Consider the following 24242-nt stretch of genomic DNA (forward strand, 5'->3'; position numbering starts at 1 on the left):
CGGGATTCTGGAAGAGCGTCAGAGTCCGATAGAAGGCGGTTTCGAATCTTGGCTGACTAGAGGTTGAATAAGCAGAGCATGTGGCAGCTAAGGTTTGTGAGCGTGTGGCAGAAGGGAGGGATGGAGGGCGGGTGTGTGAGAGTGTGTGTGTGTGTGCCTGTTTGCTCTGCGGAGTTTGTAAGTAGGTGTTTCTTTGACCCTTGAAATGCTTCTATCTTGGGATGTTGACCATTGCGTTAAATGGAAAGGGTTGGTAGAGCGGAGGTAACAGGAGCGAAGCATGAGAAGGGGGTTCGTCCAGGCACATTTGGTGTGTTCTAGCAAGTTTGGTGGCCGGGTTGACCTTGAGGGAGGTGGTAGGTGCTTGTGTGTGCGTCTCTTGGGGTGAGGGTGTCGTGCCAAGTACAAGTAGTTCGGACTCGGGTTTTCAACTCGTAGTTTCGATGTTTGAGGGTTGGTTTCGTGTCCGAGGCGAACTGAGGGGCGGATTAATACGTCGATATTATAGACGAGGCTTCATATTGCAAGTTTTGCCCTCTAGCGTGAATTTCGACGACAAAAGTTGGAAGATCCTCATGATGGCAGTGCTCGACGGACAAGAAGCCTTCGTCCGTGGAATATAATGTTAAGAGACGAAGGAATCGCGGCAGGATGCCGACTGGCACGGGTCCAGACGGCGCTAAAGGAGACCGGTCCGTCATCAGACAGCCGATTGTGCTTTGGGACGGCCAGGGGACTATCGGTGATAGGGCAAGCGGCTTCGGCGAAGAGACGCTTCGGCCGGCACGCGTTGGATGTTTAGCTTCCGCAGCCGAGAGGGGTTCGTTGTCTGCAGTATGCCAGAACTGGTTGGCATATGGATGGCGGTTGCGTTTGGTGTGCTGCATGTAGCCTTTGTATTCAAGCGCAGCACGCTAAACTCAACGTTGGCCGGGGATGCCAGATAACCCCCGAGATGATGGTGTAGATCATCAGATCCAAAGTCCCGAGGTTGTATTCCAGATGATACAGGGAGATGGTGGCGCAGGAAAGTTGGGGTGGAAAAGTTGATTTCATCGTGGGTCGTGTAAGTGGACTTGGGCCGTATAGCAACATCCTGAGCGAAAGCGGGCTTTGCTGGGGTGGAAATGTGAAGATTGATCATTTGAAAAACGGTTCATGTTGCGAGCTGTCGTGTTATGCGGGAGGTTTGGTTTGAGGGAACGGGCAGTTGAACGCTTCGTGTTATGATTCCCAAGTTCGTGATATCGACTAGGAGCGGGATGCACTCCCAAGGAATGGCGAAGGGTGATCCAGGATTCAGGGCCCGGGCCGGTTCGCTGATGCGAGTGCGTGCTGTCGATCTCCTAGTGGGATTTGTAAGAATAGAATAAGTCAACTAGTCTTTCTGGAAAAAGGCTGTTTATGCGGTTGATGAACTACCTTACCATCAATCATTGGAAGGTGGGATCCCGCCCGATTCAGGAGGGTGTCTGGCAGGAGCTGGTGCGCACTGTGTAAAGTGAAATGAAAATGGGTAAGAAGCACCGTGCCGATTGCCAAGAATGTAACACCCCACAAACAGATCCGTCAGTTGCATCTGTGGCCGCTGCTTCTTTCGTGTCTTCTCGAAACACGGGTGTTCATGTCAGATGGCGCTGGTGCGACTGCGACATTGACTCGGTCACGTCTCCGGCACACAAGAGCGAAGACAGTCCGTTACGTGGGCCCGAACGGCGGGCTTCGGTCACCGGTGTGGCAAGGGGCAGGTCCCGCACCGCCGTCCCGGTCTCTCTCCCGGTGATGCATCGGGCCTAGCGCTCCGGCCGCCCAATGAAAGTTCGTCCACATGTCTCCGCCGTTCGGTCTCCTAAACGGGTTAGCTCACTGGGGGCGGAAGGATGAAGGGGGTCCAGCTGGTTCAGCAGCGCTGCAGCGGCAGCAGCAACGGCGGCGGGAACAGCACAATGAATAGCGGGAGGAGGATGCGGGTATGCGTGCGTGGTTGGCCGTTGGCGGTTGGCGGGCGCCGCAGCGACTCGTCCTGGTATGAGCTGACAGAGCCGTCCGTCCACGCTGGTTTTTATCTCCTTGGTTCGCCCTCTTACTCTTGTTCAAGCTCCCGCTCTCCTGCATAGCTTCCCGACGATTGACAACAGGATTTCCAAGAATAATCGAACGACGACTCGACGAACTTCTCGTTGTAGCCAAGAGCTGAGAAAAAAACACTTGGCGGCGATTCGCTTCTCACCCCGCGTTCCAGTTTTGAAATTGGTGCGTAAGCAGAGCCTGCCGACAGCTTTGCTGGCCATTGAAGGAGGAAAAAACACCGCCGCTTCATCTCTTCATTAAAAACGACTTTTGAATTGAATTCGAGCTCAACGGCCCGCTCGGACATCAGACGGCACCGCACAACTTCCCGACAAACCTTTTACTACAGCATCTCGAACCAATCTTCAGAAGAAGTCGCTTAGACAGACGAACGGACACTCGCCAAAATGACGTCCGTCTCCTCGAGGGGCAGGACGCCTCATTCACCCTACGAGTCCTCGGCCGAAACGGACGATTCGTGGCAGCACCTCGACTACAACTCTTATGCGCCATCATCAGTCGGCTTCCTGCCCAGTCCGGCCAGCGGCAGCCTCAACGGCTACGCCGTCGTTGGCTTTGCCGGCTCCGACCATTCGGGCCTGTCTCCGCTAAACCTCGACATCGATCAAGGCCCCTTCTCCGCCGCCGGCTTCCCGGACCAGAACGAGGCCTTTGCACCGGGTCCATCGCCGGATGCCCAGTTCAACGCCGCCGCGCAGGATCCCGATACCCTGACGCCTCAGCAATTCCTGTTTTCGGAGGCACAGCTTAATGGTGAGTGCGGCGTCCAGACTAGAGTGTGAATATGCATCGTTGACCGACCTTTTCTACAGAGATGACAGCCTCCCTTATCAACTCATTCCAGCCCAATGTTCCCCTTACGGGCCTAGAGACATTTCCCCAACATCAACAGCAACAGCAACAGCAAGATATCGGCCTCGATCTGAGTCTTTCACAACAATTTCAAAATGCTGACCAGAGCCCGTGGAGCCCGAACAATCTCAAGGTTGACAATGACAATTTCGTCATGGAGGACTTCTCGTCATCGCAGGGTTCGGCGTCCACCAGCCCGAACCGCTCGAACCCAACCTCCCCGGATCTCAAGCACGAGGGCGACAAGGCCTCGTCATCCAGTCCCATCCGCAAGGTCATGACCGGCAAAGTCGAGAAGAAGAAGGCAACCGACTCCGCGAGCAAATTCGTCATCGTTACCCCCAACTCGATTACCGCCCGTGCCGGTCAGGCGAATCTCTACGAGTGCTTCGAGAACATGCGTACGAACCCTCGCGGCCGCAAGGGACCTCTCGCCGATGCCACTAAGCAAAACGCTCTGCAGGTCCGCCGTCTGGGGGCCTGCTTCTGCTGCCACAGCCGCAAGGTCAAGTGCGACAAGGAGCGACCGTGCAAGAACTGCAAGAAGCTCGCGGCCCAGGTCCCGCAGGTCATCTGTTGGCAATTCTCCGACTTCTTGACCGTGCTGTTTCCCGACTTCATGCGCGCCCACTTCCGCAAGGACCAGATGTCACGGTTCATGAAGGAGAACGTCGACCTCAAGGGCATGGGCGAGCCGATGTCGAGGGAAGTTGAGCTCTTCTCTGGGCTGACACCGGTTCTGAAGGTGCGGGCTCAGTTCTTCAAGCCCATCACCTCAGACGTGACGCAGCACTACCATCTCTATGTTGCACAGGACAGGGTCGATCTTCAAGCCAGAGGCACAGCACCCATGGTCCTGGAGTTGGACACTGCTGCCCAGAGGGACGCGTTGAAGAAGAAGGCAAAGGAGTACGTTGCCGCCATTTCTTCTGAGCCCGGGTACGCGCAACGCGTGACGCAGTCTATACGGCATACCGACCTGCCGCAGAAGGTTCTCGCCGTTGTGCAAGACTACGCCAACAAGTCCGATGTAAGCCATCCATTCGCCTCTATCGCAGGAGCGTCTCGCTAACCCCTAACAGTCTTCTATGGTCAAGAAGGCCCTCGCGATATATAGCGCCCATTTCATCATGACCCGCCACCTCTGCATTACCCGGCCTAGCGTCATGAGCCTGCAGGACTCCAACCTGGTTCCGCAGGAAGTGCCGTGGGTGACGCCGCGCGTGGTCAACAGGCAGATCAAGGCCGTCATCGACGAGCTGTTGATGCGAGATATGCAACACCTTTTCGAGTCCTTCTCCAAATCCCTCAAGCCCAAGTCGCGGCGGGAGTGGGCGCCGTGCACAGCGGCGTTCCTCGTCCTCTGCTTATTCATGGAGTCCGTCGAGACGGCGGCCGACAACTTCGTGGTCGCCCTCAACGAGATTAGCATGCGCAACCGCACGCCGCCGGAGTACAAGCGCGAAGATGCTCTCAGCATCAACAGGGAGGTGGAGAACCTGCCGTTCAAGCAGTTCGCGTACCAGTTCCACCAGATCTACCAGACGCACAGCCGCGACTCGTCGACGAAGCCGTTCAACCCTTTCATCGACAACGTCTGGGCTGAGCAGGGCGAGCTGGATGCTCCGGCGGTGGAGATGGTCGTACGCCTGAGGGACCTAATCCAAGGCGAAAATTGTGAGTTTTCCGATGCTCGCTGTCAATCATGAGAGAGCGATGCTAACGAACAATGACGCAGACATTGAGCTCGATTTCTTGACCATGGACCCGATCCTCCCCAACGGCAACGGCGAAGCGCACCCTTTCCCTCGCGACGTCTCCGTAAACTACACTGGTCGCATGGTAGCCAAGTTTCTCCTGTCCTTCTTGGACGAGAAGTACATTTTCAGCGAGAGCACATTTTAATGCGAGTACTGGGTACTGCAACATGCCGATGATGGGCTGGATGGAGTTTGAGGATTCACGACTTTTATGACCAAATACCCTTCTTAATACGTGTCGGGCGATAGAAAGGCACCCCCTTGACCAACATTGGATAATTTCAAAAATCAAACATCACGATCTTGCAAACGAGACTAGACGAATGTCTCTGATATGTTTGTCCGATTTTAGTCCTGATGCCACACTATCTCTATGGCTTCAGGGTGGAGCGGACCGGTTGTCTAGACCTCTGTTTGTTCTCCCACTCGAACGATAAAAAAGTAGTTAACACTCCCGCGTACTGAGATCGCGAAGTGTAGGCATATCGTGGGGTTCTTTTCTTGTTTCAATATCTTCCAGGTGTGACTGGGAAAGCGTTGCGCTTCGACGGATGGCACTTGCTCATGCCGCGCGCGAGCAGACGTCACTGGGTTTCGGCTCGACTTGGCCGCATCATGCGATATAGCAGAGCTGCAGGTGGCGTCGAGGGGAAGTCGAAATAAGGATCATGAATAAGATCCGGTGACCGCTGGTGACTGGCGAGTAACGCGCAGTGAAGATGATGGAAGGGTGGAAAGTTGAAAAAGGATGGGAGCAGGCCTGTCTAAAATACTTCGTCAGAAAATTTCGTCTTCGGCTAGCAGAGTGGGGGACCCGCTCCATGGCCCTCACCGTCTCATTGGTCCAAATCGTCCAAGGCAGAAGCTGAGTAAGCAGGCAACGACTTGCCTTATCCCCCTCTTTCCAGTCCGCGTCCCACTCAAGAAGAACTTCTCTTCTTCATACACTTTCGCACCAATAATCAACCGATTTCAACTGCTTTTTTCGACTTGTTTTCGGTCAGTTTGAGTGCTAGACTAAAACCGGGCTGTGCCTCCTTATCCTCTTGTCGGTGCCTCGATCAATCACGATGGCGGATATCACCGAGAAATTTCGTGAGGGAGAGATTTCCAACAGACTTTTGTATTTTTTTTTCGAGCTTTGCGGGCGAGGCGACTGCACTGCCTTTCTCCGTGCCCAAACCCACCCCCGCCCCGGTTGTTTGAAAGCACAGCAAAAAAGGCAACCGACTCGGTGACTTGGATGTTGGCCTCAATATTCCTCAGGCAATTCTGCCATTGGTTCATGACGGTTCAAACGAAACCTAACGACGGGATGGATGACTGGCCTCGGCGAGCCTGGTCCACAAGGCACCAGTCAGACCGGCGCAACGGGGGGCTGTGACGATGTTTCCTGACGTAGTTTTTCCGCATTTGCGCCGTTTCGATCTTGTTTCTTTAGCTGGTTCGACGCAAAGGCATGTTTGTGCCCTTAACTCGTCAAACAATTACCATCTTGCCATCACCGAATTCCAATGTCAGCTACAACTCGGTCCAGGGGTTCGACCCACCACAGCCCCGATGCCTCGTCTGGTCTTTACCCTCCCGAGGCACTCGTAACTTCTGAGGCCAGTGACGCCTACGCTATTCCTCCCCATTCCCCTGTTTTCCTCCCATCTCCATCTCTTTCCCTTGACGCTATCCCCAGAATAATACTAGGTGAGGTACTCCGTACCTAGTCATCATTGCCTGGAAAAACTGGGGTTTGGGACCTGGCCGTGTGTTCTTCGGCGTGTGACCATCCCAGGCTGCCAACCGAACCAGCCACCCCACGTCCGAAAACAGCAGTCTGTTGACGCGATTCCCATTCCCAATTCCACCTCGCGCCGTCACATCCGCCTTCTGCCTGAGTCACCTTCGGTGCAATTCTGCGATACCTAGCACCTAGAGATCCGCCTTACTGAGGCGCGGTGGGGGAGTTTGTCCATGTTCCATCATCGTTGTCGTCGACTTTGTATGCTTTCTCAGGCACCCAATGGCCGCCGCGGGCCAATCAGCTCGCGCGAATCCGCCTATGGTGCCTGGCTGTGTATGTGTATTGCGCCGTTGCGCGTGCCGCTTCCCTCACCCTTGCTCGATATCTTTATTGTTTATTGAGATATTCTCTGCTCGGTAATCCCAATTCCCAAATCGTTACAAACCGCGTAATTGCGCGCCGCTCGTTCGGTGAATTGCCCAGCGGGCGGTGTTTCGTCTGCCTTGAAGTCTGTCTTGCGTGACTCAACTCCCGGGGGGGAGACGGCCGACCCTTGGTGAGGTACGTTTGAGGCTTCGACCATGTCTGTAATACGGAGGGACTGTGAGGTCGGTTCCCGTGCCTCATGGGATATATATTTGATGCCTTTGCGGCCTCAATGTGCAGTCCGTTTCGTTACTACACAACACAATCTACTACCATCCAACACCTTTCATAAGTAAAGCATATCATCCTCGCCTTACCCCCAACTACCAGATCAAAGACTCGACACCTGAACATCAGCCTTTGCCTTCCACCTCTACCTTCAAACAGAACATCTTCATCATCTTTAACATGTCTGCTGTCTACAACAACAACAACAACAACAACAACAACAACAACATGCTCGTCATGAAGGCCGGGGATGATGACTTCCCCCAGGACCCTAGTAAGTCACCACGTCCTTCAAGTTTTGTTTCGATCTTTACTCTTCAACTGCTAACACGATAATTCAGCCCACGGCAAGTAAACGCCGCACGGGTCGAGAGGTCTATTCGCCTCTCCATCGACAGGAACAAAAAGAAATCCCTACCCACAAAAACACCACTTTTGCATCATCGACGGCGTTACGGACTCTTCACTACTTCACTACACACTAGAGACACACACACGTCGTCGGTCTCACGGCCATTGATTGGCTCAGCCATAACATGCTCCATCGTCCCAAAGGGGCGACGAAAGAGCAAACATCCCAAGCAGGCTGGCCGCCTGAGCTCCTCGGGAGGAGATACCTTGCAGTAGCATGCGCATGACGAATACACGGGGGCGTTAGGGGGACTTGGGATTAGGGACTCATTGATTGGACGACTCAGAATGTACTATTTCCTTACTTTCCGGGTGTGTTTGTACAACAGCATAGACCAGCAGGTACCGCAGTAGCACGACGGATCGTCCTCACGTGTAGCCGGACAGAAGAGGGAAACAGATTATCGAAATACAGATTTACTTGCATCGCATCTCATGCAGCCTCGACCGCACGAGGAAGTCGGCCCCTGGTAAATAACCGTCGTAGCCAGTTCCAGACGGCCGAGACCCCCTTTTGGATGTTCCGGCAGGTGGATGGTGTTGCTTCGGGTGATGGGTCTGGCTGGTGTTCCGGGAGGGGGCTAAGAGGAGGTGGAAGCGGGAGGGGCGGGATCTCAGGCCACGGATCGTCCTGCTGACCCCGGACGCCATTGTTGCGTTGGTTGAGGGGATTGTGAAAGTGCATTTTTGTGATGGACTGAGGCACGAATACATAAGTGGGATGGCGTCTCATACATCGGGAGGGGAAACCGAGAGGAGTATGTGATGCCTCAGGTCGTCTTGGATATGGTTGTTGTATTCAGTGATTTTGGCATCGTAGATTCCATTAAACAACTTATACTCCAAAACACATTCTCTCATTATCGCTTGAATAGCCTCATGTGACGTTGTGTGACTGGACATGTGATGTTAAATAGAATTCACAGGAAGCGACGAAGAGTTGGGGTTTGGTGACTCTGGATTAGTCAGTCGCTCGCAAATACAACCAAACTATGGTAGTACAACTCAAAACAAGTTTGTATCAAATGATGTAGAGCCATAAAGTGGCTTACACCATTACTTGTCGGGCTAGAAAACTCTGGAAGTCTCTCGGCGTGGTGTGTTGTGTGGGGTAACAACCGTGGCGAGAGTGGCAGCACTGCCATGTGATCTGAACAACGATTTGCCAAGATTGACCCCGTTACTTTATCTACGAGTTGAAATTCAAGTTGTTAGATTACTGCGGCCCGGGGAGTAGAGGGCGGTCCATCATTTGTGTGTAAGTCCATTGGTGGATGTAGGTAGTCCCCCTCGTATGCATGTGTGCAGCATCTGCATCGGCCGTGAGCTGGTTTCAGGCAGCCATGTATGTCGTCGAGTTAGTTCGTGCGGTAATTTGACGTTGATTTAGACGGACCAATAGAACAATACAGAGATTACGAGGGGCTCCGTGTTTAAGCTACCCGGGCGCTGTTCACAGACCACATGTCTGGGCAAGAGTGGGCAAGCTCCTGTGAACTGTGTGAACAGAGGTTGGATGGCAACGGCCCGTCCCGCAGACTTTCAAAAGCTGTCGTAATCCTTATCGAGATTTGACAGGCATCGGCGTATGAGTCACTTCGAATCCTTGGTTGAGAGTCCCCGCCGACTTAGACAGGTGGGTTGTAGGCGACGCGCTACACTGATGTGCATGGAACCTGCGACCGGGCTGCTGGGTCTTCTTACCCATGTATTTGACGTTGATTTAAGGTTATCATGTTTCATTAAGATGATCGTCGGTTGGTCTCGTCAATGTCTCTCGCGATCCTGTAGCGTTTTCACCTGTGTAAACTTCCAGAGTCCACAAGCAGACAAATCTTCCAAATTCAAAGCGATTTCTCACGCTTTTAACTTTTTGATTTATTCAAGCTTATAATGAACGTTTAATTTGGTCGTTGCGACGTTTTGAATGTATTTGGCTGTGGGTGGGCTATAGTTGCGATGGTCAAAGTGAACATTAAAGGCTGGAAACCCACGTTTCGCCCAGATTTAGAATGGACAGATTTCACTGCACTTTAGTATGTATCGGAAAAACTCTCATACCTAGATACGAGCTGAGTCACCGGTATATTACCTGGTAGTGAGCTAGTCAAGGGATTGCGTACGTTAAAGGAGATGGGCCAGGTTATCATCGAGGTTGCTCGACTTCTTCATCTCTGACCTGGTCCATAAGAGAAGCTTTGTGGCCCTCGAAGCTAGTCCTTGGGACATCAGACCAGTTCGAAATCTCTTTTATAAGTAATGAGATAGTTGGACTGATTTCTAACTGTGCTCATCATGTTGCGTTCGCCTTCATTGTTGTTGACATGGGCGACGGCTCCTTTTCCCTGGGACATCTACCGTAGCGGCGACAAACCTTTGAGAGTATACCACGGATCATCTAGAGAACACCTTCGGAAGTGTTCTTGATTGGAGATCAGATGCGATGCAGCAGTCCCTTGGCCTGTGATGCTGGCGATGCTTGCGCTGGTGTTGAAGTTGCGGGTATAAGACCCTCTCCATCCCCAACGACGGCGAGAAGAGCTTCCTGTCTTGTTTTGTTTTCCATTATGTCTGAATCTCAGAGTACTTACCCAGTAAAAATCTCATTCATTTCTGCATTGCTGGCGAGCTGAAGTCTGCACTCTATCGACCATTCATCTTACTCGGAGCGGGCCGAAGCGCAAACTGTACCAGCTGCAGGGTCAACGACAGCGACCGTAAACAGCAACTTCGGCGTGCCTTTTCAATTAGGCTAGCGGGGCCCACACTATCTACTCATTCAATAATGAAGCTCACTTCGGAGTGCATCACCAAAAATTTTGGTGGTGAGGAACCTCAACCCGTACCTGAGAGTCCGCCTCTCGATCCGTGTAAGTCTAGGCTCCACCCACGCATTTCTCCCGACCACCACCAACACAGTCAAGCCCCAATCCAAGCAATTCAACGAATTTTCTTTTTCTGTCGCAATCAATTTATTTTCAATTGAATATGCTAATAACATAATTGTTTTAAAAAGTTTGGGGTGCTTAAATAATAATTGTTCATTTCGTGGCTGTCGTTACGGGCAGGGTGGTTTGCAGCGAATGCGGAGTGTGGGTGCTCAGAGTGCACCTGCCTGACAGTGGAGGCTGGATGTGAAGCTTTGACGTTGGGTTCATGAACGGAGGCCTGGAATGGAAAAATTGCCCTCAATTCTGACGTTCCTTGCAGGTAGAACACTATCACACGCTAGGATAGTCACCTTGCATAGGTTTCATTCTGCAGATTTTCCCGCTGAAAAAGACTTGAAAAATAGAAAATATATATGCTGTAACTATGTATTCATTTGAAAACCTTATTATTTGTGAAATGGCCCATGTAGGGAGATTCTAAATAGAGGGGGCTGTTAATCAATTACCTGAGTGCTCATTACTAAGCTGGAAAGCGCCTCACTTCTTTCATTTTCTCCCGCGAGGTCCTACTGGGCCCAGCTGGCGGCTCCGACCTGCAGCCGCCCTGCGCTATATTTTTTGTGACAAGTCCCAGAGTATCAAGCATGAGTTCGTGTGGAAATCTTATCGTTTCTAGATGACTAAATATATTGATCGTATCACCAGAGAAAAAGAGATCCGTGGCATATTTCTATCCTCCGTTTGAGCCTTTTGGGCCTTTTGGGCCTTTTGGGCCCTTTGGAGAAGTTCGTGCTTCAGGTGTTCGAATTACTCTAAGGGCAACCCGAAGACTTGAAACTCGATTCCTGCTGAATCTGAGTGTGAAGTTATGGGGTTGAAGTCTTTGCCAACGCAGTATTCTCTACGGAATCGAAACCATCACCTCCATCTTTAACTTGTCTGCCGTGATGCTGCTTAGAGTAGGTAGAAAGATGCTAGGAAGGCAAGTCAAAATGCGGATGCTATTTGCATTCCCTCTACTGCGAAAATTGCTTTTGCGGCTCTGCTTTCGCCAGGCCTACGCAATTGCGAGTTACCTACGACAAGCAGATATGATGTGTCCCAGCCGGCAGCTCGGGAATGCGCATGCGGCAGGGATGATCGCGAGTCACCCACAGGGGAGCGACCAGTGTATCGACCGCAAACCTGAACCTGGCACCAACTCACCAACTCACTCACCTGTGTCAGGTCCAGCGTCTGCCTAAAAGAACCCCGGAACATGAGCTCTTCTGCCTTACAGCACCCGCCATCTGTAAAACATTTCGCGGGTGACAAGGCGACGTTACGTTCCTCAGCCGGCGGTGGTCCGCAAATCCATCGAATCAGACGGCGTGGTTTTGTTTCTCAACGGCGCGTTTCCAGGGATTGTTTCGACGAGTATGACTCCCGATCTGGAACTTCACGCTTGATATCCGCAATTGCGATACTCTGCTATGCTTGGCTGTGAAAGATTGTTGCTCACTAGACTTCTTCCACTTGTGATCGCAGCTCCCTTGTCGCTTTACTTCGGGATACACTCGACCGTCGATATCCCTCGTGCCTAAGTCGATGGAAAACATTTATATTCTGCCTGAGAACTTGCACATTTACCAGTTCTGTCCCCGGATCATCACGACACCAACTCACTCACCTCTCATACACCCATTCATACCATTCTTGGCCTGCACACCCTCAGATCCTGCCCCACCACCGGCTGCCTAAGTTTACCAAACCAACTACACTACCTACCTACTTCAAAAGAAAACCTCCTCATAAGGCACCATCTCCCGAGAAATCGGCAATCTTGGACGCATCTTGCACATTGCAAACCGCATCTTCCCACCTTCAAACGGCGATGATTGCCAAGCCGGAGCACATCGTCAAGACTCCCAGCGGAGGAGAGAGCCAACCCAAGCCAGAAGTCCCCTCGGCCCCCCTCGATCCTTGTAAGTTACATTTCCACTTTGATTCGGTTCGCGCATCGCCTCGGCCGAAATCTACATTGTTCGACTTCTCATCTGACACGAGGCTAACTTGGACAGTCTGGGGTGCGCGAAGCCTTTAATTCGGAACGCGACAAGGCGCAGCAGCGGGTATCTAAGCCAGATGGGGAGGACAGACTGTAGGATAGGCGACACGATGGGACGCCGCTCAATACCGGGATACTTCAAGCGAGTGAGATTCAAACGAGGCTTAGAGGGAAACTATAATATCATTTTCTCACTATCACTATCAAATATTACAATTCATTAAACCTCATTAAACAGAATGTGATCATAGAGCGTGACTGATTGTCGTGAAGAAGATGTGGTTGACAGGCACAAGATGCCGATGCAGAGACTGAGACATGGACGCATTTCACATGTCACAATCCTGACAGCCAAGCAAGCAAACTAAGAACCGGAGAACAAAACCGCTCAAGACATACCAAGAGATGCGATCAAGGCAGAAACTCGGCAATGAGGTGCATTTTGACTTGATAGCCCACGATCGCAGGCAGCTAATGCTGCTGAGACAACTTTAGGCATCCTTGCGATCGGCGCCCGGGCCAGTGACGGACTGGGATTATGGTTCTAAAAGTCCAGAGGGTGCCCCTCTGCGGACCCTCCGACTTTAATTGACGACAGCGCCCAGGGCATTCCGGTCGCGTCGTCGCAATTCAGACGCGTCGTCAAACCCACAGTTGCCCACCATGACCGTCGTACCTTCGTCGTCTCTTTCGGAGCTGTCCGCCGTCTCCTCGCCAGACTCATTTCGCACCGCTTTTCAGTCGCCTGAAGGCACCGACGCCATGGACGCCCAGGTCGATCCTCCACCACTTGCCTACTCCATGGCGAGCCAGCTTCCTCGCGAGCTGAAGGCGCATTGCCAGATCTACCTAGAAGAGCACCTGTGTGCGTTTGCCTGCCAGGTCCCACATTCTCTTCTTCTCGAAGCTGACGAGTCCTTCCAGACAATGGCGCCCTCGGTCTCCTCAACAGCCTCCTGACCTCCGGCTACTCACGAAAAGACGTCACCAAGACGAATGCACAAGTCCCCCCGCCAACGCACCTCGCCCTCCTCAATACCCTCATCATCCACCCGAGCTCAACCACCCGCGCCGCCGGCGCTGACCGCCTCGAGGTCGGCTCACAGGCGCTCGACTACCTCCGTAACCTCCTCGCCATTGCCGGGCCCATCAATGCGGGCTTCCAAAACGCTTTCCAGTTCTACGGGGGCGCTGGCCGCGGCCGAAACCGCTACGTCGAAGAGGACGATGACGAGATCGATGGCGACCAGATAAGCAACAAGATGGCCGTCGAGGACAGCATATGGCACCGCGCGCCCGACTTCTGGGCGGTAGTGGGCTGGGCGTTCAACTGCAGCAGCGCGCACCCTCACCGGTGGCGCTTCTGGAAGACCTGGCTGGAGTTCATGCTCGAGGTCCTCGACGCCGACTACGAAGAGCGAAAGCGGATGGACGAAGCGGCGCAGACTCCTGACCGGAAGAAGGCGGCAGTGGAGAACAGGCGGGAGGCCATGATTGTCACGTACATCAAGCAGAGGGCCCAATACAATCGGCAGGGCTTGAAGACGATCCTGCAAGCCGTTCTCGCGGACGGGTACTCAAAGTCCCTGGCCGCGTTCCCCGAGATCTTCAACAAAGAGACCAAAGGGCTCCCGAGCGAGGACACGAAACGCAGGAGGATGATCACCCTAGACATCGACAATGACCAGTTCGGGGACTACTTCGACGACGACCTGGTCGAGTCGGAGCCAGAGTCGCAGCCCGGAACGCCCAACACGCCCGCTACCCCGCGCACACCGTCGCGCAAGGCAGGCAACCCCGTCACTTCCGACGTCGCGGAGTCAATACCACTGCGCTTGCGTCTGTTCAATCTCCTCGCCAAAGTTTCCATGGAGATACCGAAGGATTTCTTCCAGAAACACGACGATTACGTCAAAGAGCTCTGCACGCTGCTGAGACAAACGACGCCCCTCCCCTTTTTCCAACAATTCATCTCCGACATGGGCACTCACCTCGACGACGCTTTCAGAATCGACATTCTACTGCACGAGCTGGATTGCCTTCTACCTAGGTCGTACATGGAACCCGGCAACGTCGCGTCGAGTGAAAACGGCATGAAGGTCACCGCCGAGGTGCTCGAGCTCTGCTACCTGCCGCACCCAGCCGACACCAGCGCGATCCAGGAGAACGTTCGGCTGGCCCTGATCCTGGAGAACCTGCTGTACAAGATCCCGCCGGACGAGATCAGGAATTCTAGGGACAAGCTCCGCGCGGCTGCTCAGGTGGGCGTCGAGGCGAGGAAGTGGAAGACCAGGAATTCGGGTCAGAAGGTCAGGAAGAGCAAGAAGCAGAAGGAGCTGTGCGACAGAGATCGCTACGCGACGGAGACGCTGGACTTGGTGGGGGAGCGGATCTTGTTGTACATTGAGATCATGGGCGGCACCGATGAGGAGGGCCTCGATGAGACCGATTCCGACGAGGAGATGACGGACTGAGGATGTAGACGGCGCTGAAAAAGCTGGAAATGGGCGTTACCAGGGACTCGGAGACTTTAAAGTGATACCCAAATAATAACTCGAGAAATTTGAAGATTTAAAGATGGTTTGCACCATTCCATTGATCTTGGAGCATCGCGTCTTTTCAGCTTGGATTCTCGAACCCTGATCCCTGGGCCAGCTACATTCGTCCCGATCCGGTAGGTGGGGTAGTCGATCACGAAAATTCCCCAGAAACCCCTCCAAGCTACACTTACCGTCAACTCTTTCACTTCACCAACTCCCTCAGCTTTGCGCCACCAAACACACACGCAAAGATGCCGGTACGCAACCCTCTACGCAGCCCACCATGACTTCAACATGCTAACCCAATCACCCACAGCTAATCATCCTCTCCGGCCTCCCGACCTCGGGCAAGACCACACGCGCAAAACAGCTCCAAGCCCACCTCGCGAAGCGCATCGCCACGGCCTCGGCCTCCGCCGACTCCAAACAGCAGCAACCCGCATACAGACTGCACTACATATCCGACTCGGCGCTGTCCATCTCGCGCGACGTGTACGACCTGGACCCGGCCAAGGAGCGGCTGCACACGCGGTCGGCCAACGCCTCGGAGAAGGACGCGCGCGCGGCCGTCTACGGCGCCGTCAAGCGCGTGCTCTCGGACCGCGACATCGTCGTCCTCGACGGGCTCAACTACATCAAGGGGTGGCGTTACCAGCTGCACTGCGAGGCCAAGGCGGTCAGGACGCCGAGCGTGGTGGTGCAGATCGGGTGCGGGGTGGAGAGGGCGAGGGGGATCAACGAGGAGAGGTTGGAGAAGAGGAGGCGAAGAACGGAAAATGAGAAGGAGAATCAAGAGGGCGAGGAGCAGAAGGACGAGGGCAAAAACGATGACGACGACGACGAAGAACAGCCGTACGACAAGGACAACTGGGAGAACCTCGTGTTCCGGTACGAGGAGCCGAATCCGATGACGCGGTGGGACAGCCCGCTCTTCACGCTCATCTGGGAGGACGACGAGGCGCAGGCGGCGAAAGTGTTCGACGACGTGTGGGACGCGGTCGCGGGGACGGGGCGCAAGGCCGTGAAGCCGAACCAGGCGACGGTGCAGCGCAGCCGGGACGCGGGCGGGGACTACCTGTACGTGCTGGACCGGGAGACGCAGGACGTGGTGAAGCGGATCCTGGAGGGGCAGGGCGACGCGGAGGAGGGCGGGGAGGTGCGGATCTCGCGAGGGGCCGGCGGCGGCGGCGGCGAGGGGTTGGAGGATCTGGTCGTGCGGTTGCCCGGGAGGAAGGTCGGGCTGCCGCAGCTGCAGAGGCTGAGGAGGGCTTACGTCGGGCTGAACCGCGGGGGCATCGGGCTCGAGGGCGTGGGGAACTTTGCTGCTGACAGGATGAGGGAGAGTTTCGTCGGGTATCTTAATGATAGTTTCGACCAGGAGGGTTGACGAGGCTGTCTTTGGGATGCAGAGCAAGTTGGAGAATTGATACCCCTGGGACACTTTGAAATCATCAAGGGCGCCGTCACCTGTGGTGGCGAAGCCTTCTCTTTGCAAGAATCACGACGCTTTGGATAGGACAATCACGATGCTGGCTGGACGCGAGCAGACGAAGCGAGTTGGTTCAGTCGGTGTTACCAGACCTTCGTCTTCGGGCTGGTGTTTGAGCTCTGCAGACTTGGCTGGGCAAATACTGAAGCGTCTGGTTGTGGTTTCAACCATCTTCAGACACGTCTGACTTGAGCTTCTTCGAGGAGCTCTAAACCGCCAAGACTAAAGTTACGAGTCATAATAGAGCTGCACCAAGAGCTAGAATTCCCAAACCAATTGACACAGGCGAGGGCTGCCAATGCTTTCTACATCGTCGACCTGTTTGCTGCCCTGTTCATCTTGGGCCTTGATGAATTCCCACTTGGACGCGCGGCAGGCAAGCAAGGTAGGCGAGGTTCCTGGCTGCTTTGACCGGATTACTATAAAAGTTGTCCTCAGTAATGAACCTGGAGCAGGAGGGTGTGTGCCTCCCGTGCAGGTGCAGCAAGTGATGGTGTCGTGGCAATCAGGATAATGGGTGGCTTCTCTCCATTGAAGTTGGTAGTCGCAGGCCCAAGCCCAAATCAGGAGACTCCTGCGTCATCGCCATCCCTTGATTGGCAGCAAGAGGTTGTTGGTTAGTGTACGTTTGGTGAACTCTGTTGTTGGTTGACAGAGCAGAGAGAACGGTGAGCTGGCTCGGATCTCGAGAATTCCTCAAGTCGGGGAGGCTTAGAGTGTTTGGATCTAGAAGTGCCAGAAGTGTTTCCAGAGACCTAGTTGAGATCCGAACCCGAGTTAGAGTAGACTAAGCATCGCCAAGAGCCGCATCATGACCAAAATCTGTCTTGGACCACATCATTTTGCCAACACCAAACCTTACCCTGCTGCTTGTAGCGAAGATCTTTTCCGGCTTGCGCCATTTGAGGCAATCCCGGCAGTTTGGCAGGCAGCGAGAGCGGGCGTTCTTGAATTCGGCAAAGGTTGTTAGACCTGTTCTACGTTCGTTCAGGAGATCGAAACAGTCTGCTGACCCCTCCTTGGGTAGCACTGTGGGCAAAAGACGTGGAACAACTGATATGCACGAGAACGAGAGACGAGAACGAGAGATTTACCGGATGGAGCCGACTTGGCGATTCTTCGAATGAGTTTCGCTGAGCCCCGAATAGAAGCAAGTCGGATAAGGGCAGGGTGGTGGCATCGGGCGAAAGCTTGTCGGAAGCCAAGAGACGATGGGAGCCGGGGACCGGCGACATAGGTAACCCCAAAAAAGACTGACCGAAGTCCACAATGTCGGATCAGAATAAAGAACGGAGGTCCCGGGAACTTGGAAGAGGCACAACGCCGGCGCATTGCGAAAGACACAGGCTGGCGGCACCGCCGCCAGTCAACTGGCAACAATGAAACTCCTTTCTACCAGAGCGATCGTAGGGGCCAAGATTGGCTTCGTAGTACCCGTTCGAGACGATGCATGTGGCGGCAGCTGGCCAGTGCAGGTAAATGTCGCGTGTCGGCTCGGAGGTTTTAGGTAAGACGGTGCCGGGTGCGTCACTTTAATCAAGTCGCCTCAAGTCGCTTCAGCTTGAGCTGACAGACAGCGACAGCTAAGTCATGTGTTGTCATTTTGAGGATGGGCTGACACGACGCGGGGGTCATTGACGACTAGCAGCGAGACTCGGTTGGTGAAAGTGACAGACGAGGAGCGGGCGGGCTGCGGATGGCGGAAACCGGGAGTGAACAGCTGCGACAGCACTGTAAGGGAAAGTATCCGTATGGCCTGACTTGATTGTATGCAGTCATGGAGGTGTGATGGTGAGGCTGGATTGCAGATGTGGTTCGTCTGGAGAAGCAAGACGGATTTACAGTTGGGTTGAGCGGGAGCAACAAGACGGATGCACAAGCGGCAACGGCAGCGGCATGAGGAGCCAAACGGAAAGCTGACGGGAAGGGAAGGAAGCAAGGAAGGAAAGGAACGATGAAGAAGGAAGGGAAATCGCCAAGATTCTGGCCAGCCACGAGTGATAAGCTTTGCCAAGAGGGACAGAGCCAAGACGGGCAGGTGTGGTGACCTGGAGTCACGGTGCAGGGCAGCAGCAGGAGCCTTGGGGAAACTGCGAGAAGGATGTGGCTCGTGCTCCTCCTCCTTCTTCCTCCTCCAATAGTGTGTTCCTTCCCCTCCCGAACCTCCAAAAATCAGGAGGCAGGAAGGCAGGAACTCTCACTGTGAGCCAAAAACAGCACACGGCACACCACAATCTATTGCGGGGTTGATGCAGCCCATTAAATCCGATATTGGTTATTGGCTCTGTTGAAATTCGTTTAGCAGGTTTTTTGTCCGTCCTTTACCTGTATTTTCCTCTCCTCTCCTCTCCTATTCAGATCGACTGTCTAACAACGTAGGCCAAGTATGTTGATGTCGGCCACTACCTTCCGACAACCAACAACAAATACTATCCATTCAAAAAGGCGACATTTCAACATCACACACTGACCTGGGTCCGGCAATTTTCTCACCGACCCCTGTGTCGATGAATATTTGCCGTTGGCCCCGGCTTCGATATCGCCGTTCTCCTCCCTCATTCGGACGTGGGAGCACCCAAATTCCCGAGAGGGGATCCCTCGCACCGGGAGAGCTCACCTGGTTGAGCAGTGACAATCTGGACGCAATCTAAGTGGTGGCCTTTGGACCGGAATGACCCCCCGCAACTGGTGCCGTCAACTTTTTGGCGTTAGCCCGTTAGGTGCCTTTCTCCGTGGTCTTCTCCACCAAAAACCACGCCCATCCTGCATCCAAAAGCTGCCCTCATTGGCCAACGCGCGAACGACGGAGCACCACAAATGGGGGTGGGCCCGGAATCGAACACTGTGCTTGATACCCCTGACACAGTGTGCAATCCTTCGGCGGCAGCTCATTCATCATTTCCTCTTGCAGGCCACTGGCCGCCGAAGCGAGGGCGATGGCGTCCATCTTTTACCGGTTCAGACCGTCTTCCGTCCACTCCACCGTCTTTGCTGCTGACCAGGCACGCATCGTCAGTTAGAGTTGCAAAGCCACGATTGATGATGGGTTGACTTCTGTTCTTCTCCCGCACACAAGCTCTCGTTATCGAGACCTTGTCCTACACCATGACGTCTCTACTCGAGCACTCGAGGGAATCGATCCGACGACGACAACATCAACAGGGGAAACTGAGGGGAAGACGACGCTGACAAAGGGTAGAGTCGCAACTTTCCTTTGCTCCCGTGTTTCAAGAGCCAAGACAAAACGCTCCGAACAAGGGACGGCTGGGTAGCCATCTGAATTCTGTCCTTGATCAGCAAAGGCCGTCCGTCTTCGTTTCAGGGTGTTTCCCTCGAGGCGGGGAGGCTTAGCACACCCAAGTGCCAGGTGCCAGGTGCCAGGACACCGTCTGTACGGACGCTCTCGAACCGCTAACCGTCTTACTAACGGCTGGGAAGACCATGCAAGGTGACGAGCCCAGTAGCGTCGGGCGTACAGTGTCTCATCTCTTCTCGGAACGTCACTCAGCCATCTTAGATAAGCCATTGCGGATGTGCTGCCGCTGAAGAAGCAGTAAGGTATGGGCGCAGTTGATTGCCAGTATTCACAGCGCTGTCCGTTTGCTGAACTTACGGATACTGATCACAGAAATACTGAGCCATCTCTGTGGACTGAATAGCTGCCCTCCTCACGTCTTACGTCTGATGGAAGATCACAGGGCAAGCGCCGAGCGGACTTGAAAATCCATCTGCTGTCCGTCTCATTGCTGCAGTTCTCATGCACGAAAGAGAGAACAAGTCAATCAATTCTCGCAACCTTACCCCGGCGGGAATGTTGCAGTTGCCCGCCTCGCACTCTGTTACGCGCATCATCCCTCCAGTTATGGTCTGTATCATCTCGCAGAATCGACGATGAACCGCGGCAAAGATCGAGAGTTACGGAGAGATATTCAAGGCTATGAATTCACGGCGTTGTCCCATCGCAACGACGAGGACAATTCGTAGGATTGTACAGCCAGATGGCTCTCAGTTCTCTCGGGTCCGCCAAGCTGTCAGTACACGATCGCGAGTGCTTGAACGGCCAGTTCCTTTGACTCGGTACTATACGGTGCGGCCGGCATGTAAACTGTGCATCCACGATGGGAGCTACCCGTCTCCTCTGCAATCTCGCCACAGAAACAGCGTGCCGTTCTCAGCTGCCCGACTCGTATCCGGTAGCATCCCACACCGTTGACTCCTGCATATTGCACGGTAGGCGAGTGGAGATGTAGGGGTGGATCTAAAGTCTCGCACTATGCTCATCACCGTGTCATGTCGTCTAAAGGACAGTGTGAGATCCTTTGCCAGTTTCGCGCCTCACGCCCCTGCTCAGGCAGACCACCACTACGACACGCCAGCACCAACGCCAGCACCGGGCTGTACCAGGAATCCAGGACCGGCACCGGGCAGCACCAGCACCAGCATCAGCACCAGCACAACCGTCCACTGTCGTGTCGTTCCTCCCCCTTCTCCCATATCCATCCGCTCCCCCCCGAACTGCTATTCCAAAACACTTTCGAGACGGTCTACGACTCCACCGCGAGCAAAAAGAGCCAGATCTGGCCACCAATTTCAACAAAGCGCAACAAGAATACAGGGCGCCACTCCCCATCGTGACTTGCTTCCGTAGCCCCCCGAAATAGCGCTCGCTCGCCCGTTCAAACCCCCCGGCCCTCCCTTTCTCGCCCTCCCTCTTTCCCCATTCCCTCAACTCTCCCACAAGAATCTCTCGGCGCCCAGCCTGCGATCGCTCCCACATCCCCCACACGCAAGCCTTCTTGGAACCTTTTCCTCCTGTGCAGTGTGTGGCAACTGACGACTTCTACTTCGACCCGTTTTATTGACAATTCGACTGCGACCTGAAATCGCTGCTTTCGCTATTACTCCTCGAGGCTTTCGCTTAACCGATGCTTCGACCACCGAATCACCGATCGATTCTCTAACGACTTTGTGTGTGGAAACTTGGAACTGGAACGCCCGGACTCGTGTGTCCTCGACTCTCGCTGCAGCCGTCCGCCCGACCGAGCCCACGACTGACCTTCGCGTCTCCCCCCCGACGACAAATACCCTCTACCATCAATCGACTCCGCGAAACCCTCGACGACTGCATGGTTCATTCGATGGCGAGTGTTCGCGTATAGGAGGAAACCTCTCTAGATCCTCGCCTGCGGCTGGCCGCTCAGTTCCTCATCGACAAGCATTCGACGAGTCGGCGCCGCGACAATGGAGGACCTCGTTGCACCAGCGGCGAGTCCTCTGCCCTCTTTGGGGGCTGCCGCCGTCAAATTCGTGACTGCTGCACCCATCATCATCGCCAACAATGGAATCAACTACGAAGAAACCGCGTCCGGCGGCACGGTACAATACACGGATTTACGCGATCCCTTCTACGCCTCCATTTTCCCCGTCTGCTACGCCCTGGCCGCGACGACCGTGACGGCCTACATGCTCGTCATTATGCTGTTTATTACGCCGCGATCTTTTCTCGACGGTGGAATCGTTTACCTGGGCCGACGCGGCTTCACCAGCGGAGGCACCACGAATGGAATCAGTATCGGCGGCCGTCCGTGGCTCCAAAAAGTGGCTGCCGTGACGGTGGCCATCTCTCTCACAATCGCCAGCGCTGATACCTTCAAAGTCGCCGAAGAGCAATATCAATGGGCAATCCAGGATGCCAAGAAGATGCAGTTGGAGGTCATGGACGGTACCGAGTTGAAGGTCATCCGCCTCATTTCCGACACGTTTTTGTGGCTGGCGCAAGCCCAAACCTTGACCCGACTCTTCCCACGTCAGCGGGAAAAGGTTATCATCAAGTGGACCGCCTTCGCGCTGATTACCCTGAATCTCATCTTCAGCGCCCTGAACAGTTTCCAGTACCCCGCCAGCGGGAGCCAGGGAAACGCCCGCCCTCGAAGTTTCGTCGACGCCGTTCCCGCTCTCAGCTACCTATTTCAGCTCTCACTCGGCCTCTTATACGCCGCGTGGGTCATTTACTACTCGCTTATGAAGAAGCGTTACGCCTTTTACCACCCCTTGATGAAGAACATGATCTTGGTCTCCACTCTTTCCCTCTTCGCCATCCTCGTCCCGGTTGTTTTCTTCGTGCTGGATATGGCGAAGCCCGAATTCACCGGATGGGGAGACTACGTCCGCTGGGTCGGTGCCGCAGGTGCCAGCGTGGTAGTCTGGGAATGGGTGGAAAGGATCGAGGCACTAGAAAGAGAAGAGAAGAAGGATGGCATTCTCGGACGCGAAATTTTCGACGGAGACGAGATGCTGGAAGTGTCCGCCTCGGAGTTCCCCTGGCTTAGGCGGAGGAAGAATCGTGGCGGTCCCAGGGATGGAGAAGGCGACCAGGACGGCCCTGCAGGTGGTGCTGGCGCTCAAGGTCCACCATCGAGTGGCAGAAGTAACCTTTGGCCCGGCATGTCAAACATTGCCAACAGATATCGAGCCAACCACAGCCATGCTAACTCTGCCACCAACAACGCCCAGACTGGCCAAAGGTCCATGGGAGGCTTGCTGCGTCCGCCTATGTGGCCCTCGCGACCGGCTCCTGCTGTTACGCCTGTGAGCCGGACTGATACCGCCAGCGCAGCAAGCACTGTTTACGCCGTACGGTATCAACTGCCGTCAGAAACAACGTCGAGAACACCGGAAGCCGCCGGTCAACATGGCACACAGACCATGCCGCAGCGCAATACCGCAGTGGCCATGTCGAGGAGCAGTTCTTCATCATCAAGAAGCGACTCGAGCTCCGACAATGACGAAATGTCCATGGCAGCCCCGGTGCCTCGACAAGCTACTCACAAGGCCGTGGAAATCGACACAGAGGCACAGGAGGATCCGGCGATGCAGAACAAGAAGGGTTGGAGGTCCTTGGTATTCCGACGAAATGCACGCGACCCCCCGGCCGAAGTGATGGCTCAGAGTGAGGAGAAACAGGAGATGCGTGGAGGTCACGACGATGCTGGAAGATGGGACTTCAAGGCTCGCTTGGAAGACTTTGCAGCAACCCAGGCCGAGAAGATCAGAGAAAAGATGCGTCCTACGCCAGAGACGGATAGCTTACCGGTCACCGTCATCCCAGCACCGCCGAGGCAAGGCGCCGCTCTCGCACAGCTTATGGAGGAGGAGCGCGGTCAGGAATCGCCCGAACGCACGGCGTTGATCAGAACCGCCAGCGACGCCTCCGCACTCACTCCGACCCCAGCAGCCGCGCTATCGGCTCACCCTCCAGCACTCGGAAGGACGGCAAGCAACTTCTCACACCTCTCTCCCGAGCAAGCCAGTCGACCGCCCCTGTGGCCAGGAGTTCGCCCGCAACATCAAGAGTACGACGAGCGATCACCCAGCGTGCCTCAGAGCAGGCGGCCTGGTGATGACCTAGGACCGCCGCCTACTCCATGACGGGGCAACCTCCCGAGCTTCTGACTACTTCTGTTTCGATTACGACAAGCGCGGCGCTGTGGCTTTTTACTCTTTCGCATCACTAAGGCGCATCATCACGGGGGAAAAAACGGACGGCTCCGGAACGAGCCAATATCTTTTGAATTTACAAGGTGTATATTGCGGAGTACATGGAACGTGTTCGATGTGTATATGGGGAGACGCCTCGAGGGGACTGGGGAACACCAAAAAACATACGAACTACCGCGAATAATGGCGGGGTCCACACACGGGCACCCGATTGTACATGTTGGAGGCTTACGGGAAAGCCTAGCCGGCGAAGCAGGCTTGGAGAAGAGGCGTTG

At 54.5% G+C, this 24242-nt stretch overlaps 4 protein-coding genes across 4 annotated transcripts; all 4 read left to right on the plus strand.

Annotated features, from left to right (window-relative positions):
* Positions 1-2477: 2477 nt before the first annotated feature.
* CkaCkLH20_05037 (uncharacterized protein) lies at positions 2478-4848 on the plus strand (the record flags this gene model as incomplete). Its single annotated transcript, XM_038887756.1, has 4 exons — positions 2478-2844; positions 2904-3973; positions 4026-4620; positions 4682-4848. The coding sequence occupies 4 exons, from the start codon at positions 2478-2480 to the stop codon at positions 4846-4848; spliced, it is 2199 nt and encodes a 732-aa protein (XP_038746798.1).
* An 8256-nt stretch (positions 4849-13104) lies between these two features.
* CkaCkLH20_05038 (uncharacterized protein) lies at positions 13105-14915 on the plus strand (the record flags this gene model as incomplete). The annotated part of the gene is made up of 2 exons (XM_038887757.1): positions 13105-13306; positions 13366-14915. The coding sequence occupies 2 exons, from the start codon at positions 13105-13107 to the stop codon at positions 14913-14915; spliced, it is 1752 nt and encodes a 583-aa protein (XP_038746799.1).
* Positions 14916-15065: 150 nt separating this feature from the next.
* On the plus strand, positions 15066-16368 carry CkaCkLH20_05039 (elongator complex associated protein kti2; the record flags this gene model as incomplete). Its single annotated transcript, XM_038887758.1, has 3 exons — positions 15066-15115; positions 15163-15238; positions 15298-16368. 3 exons carry the CDS (start codon positions 15066-15068, stop codon positions 16366-16368), a joined length of 1197 nt encoding a protein of 398 aa, XP_038746800.1.
* Positions 16369-21711: 5343 nt separating this feature from the next.
* On the plus strand, positions 21712-23898 carry CkaCkLH20_05040 (uncharacterized protein; the record flags this gene model as incomplete). The annotated part of the gene is made up of 1 exon (XM_038887759.1): positions 21712-23898. The coding sequence occupies one exon, from the start codon at positions 21712-21714 to the stop codon at positions 23896-23898; it is 2187 nt and encodes a 728-aa protein (XP_038746801.1).
* Positions 23899-24242: the final 344 nt, after the last annotated feature.

This window comes from Colletotrichum karsti, assembly GCF_011947395.1.
Source record: "Colletotrichum karsti strain CkLH20 chromosome Unknown Scaffold14, whole genome shotgun sequence".
Taxonomy (NCBI): Eukaryota; Fungi; Ascomycota; class Sordariomycetes; order Glomerellales; family Glomerellaceae; genus Colletotrichum; species Colletotrichum karsti.